The sequence below is a fragment of the Trypanosoma rangeli genome, assembly GCF_003719475.1.
Source record: "Trypanosoma rangeli strain AM80 chromosome Unknown Tra_15.4_contig_00824, whole genome shotgun sequence".
Taxonomy (NCBI): domain Eukaryota; phylum Euglenozoa; class Kinetoplastea; order Trypanosomatida; family Trypanosomatidae; genus Trypanosoma; species Trypanosoma rangeli.
Genome location: NW_021706578.1, coordinates 2,706 through 3,406, shown reverse-complemented (window position 1 = coordinate 3,406; position 701 = coordinate 2,706). Strand labels below are relative to the sequence as shown.

Below are 701 nucleotides of genomic sequence, written 5' to 3'. Positions count from 1 at the left end.
TTCGTTGAGTTCAAGCCCCTGTGCGAGGCAGCTTCGCCGTCGAATTTGACGTGGCTAGAAGGGTTCCAAATTTTCGCCGCCAGCGCCATTGCAGGCACTTCAGTTGGAATCTTTTTTTTTTTTTGTGGGGGAGGGGGGGGGGCGTTAGAGAGGAGGCTTGCCTTTTCTTGCTTGAGGGCGCTTTGCCGATGCGCAGCACCCGATGCTATCTGCGGACACGCGCCAATGGAGGGGAGTTGGGGCGCCACGCTCGGGTGCTTTTCCCGCCCACCCGCCCCATACGCTTGGCCCTCCTTCTGGCGGCGGATGGGCGCACGAGCATCAGTGGCTTGACGTTGTCCATGCCGCGGCATCCCTTAACATTGCCAAGCGCGTACGCCTTAAGACGCCACCAGGGTGAGTGGGTGGCAACGCCCAGCCTGGGAGTGAGCGCGGAGCCCGCATGCTGCGGGCGGCGTCCGAATCCAATGAACACTATACTCTATGATCCGATGGCTCCGTTGAGCGTGTAGCGAAGTCTGGCTGTGCCGTCCTTTCATTTTGGCGCTAGGCACTTGTCCATGCGGTGGGGTGGGTGACGGCTCGCTGGCGTGCGGCTACGGGGCAGAGTTCCTGGCCATGGAAATTTGCCTCAACGAGCCCCTGCTGCACCTACTGCCCACATCCGGCAGGTGAGGGGCGGCTGTGTTTACGGACCCGCT

At 61.5% G+C, this 701-nt stretch overlaps 1 protein-coding gene across 1 annotated transcript; it reads left to right on the top strand.

Annotated features, from left to right (window-relative positions):
* Window positions 1–188: 188 nt before the first annotated feature.
* Window positions 189–512, top strand: TraAM80_10185 (uncharacterized protein; the record flags this gene model as incomplete). Its single annotated transcript, XM_029386824.1, has 1 exon — window positions 189–512. One exon carries the CDS (start codon window positions 189–191, stop codon window positions 510–512), a length of 324 nt encoding a protein of 107 aa, XP_029233324.1.
* Between the last annotated feature and the right edge of the window lie 189 nt (window positions 513–701).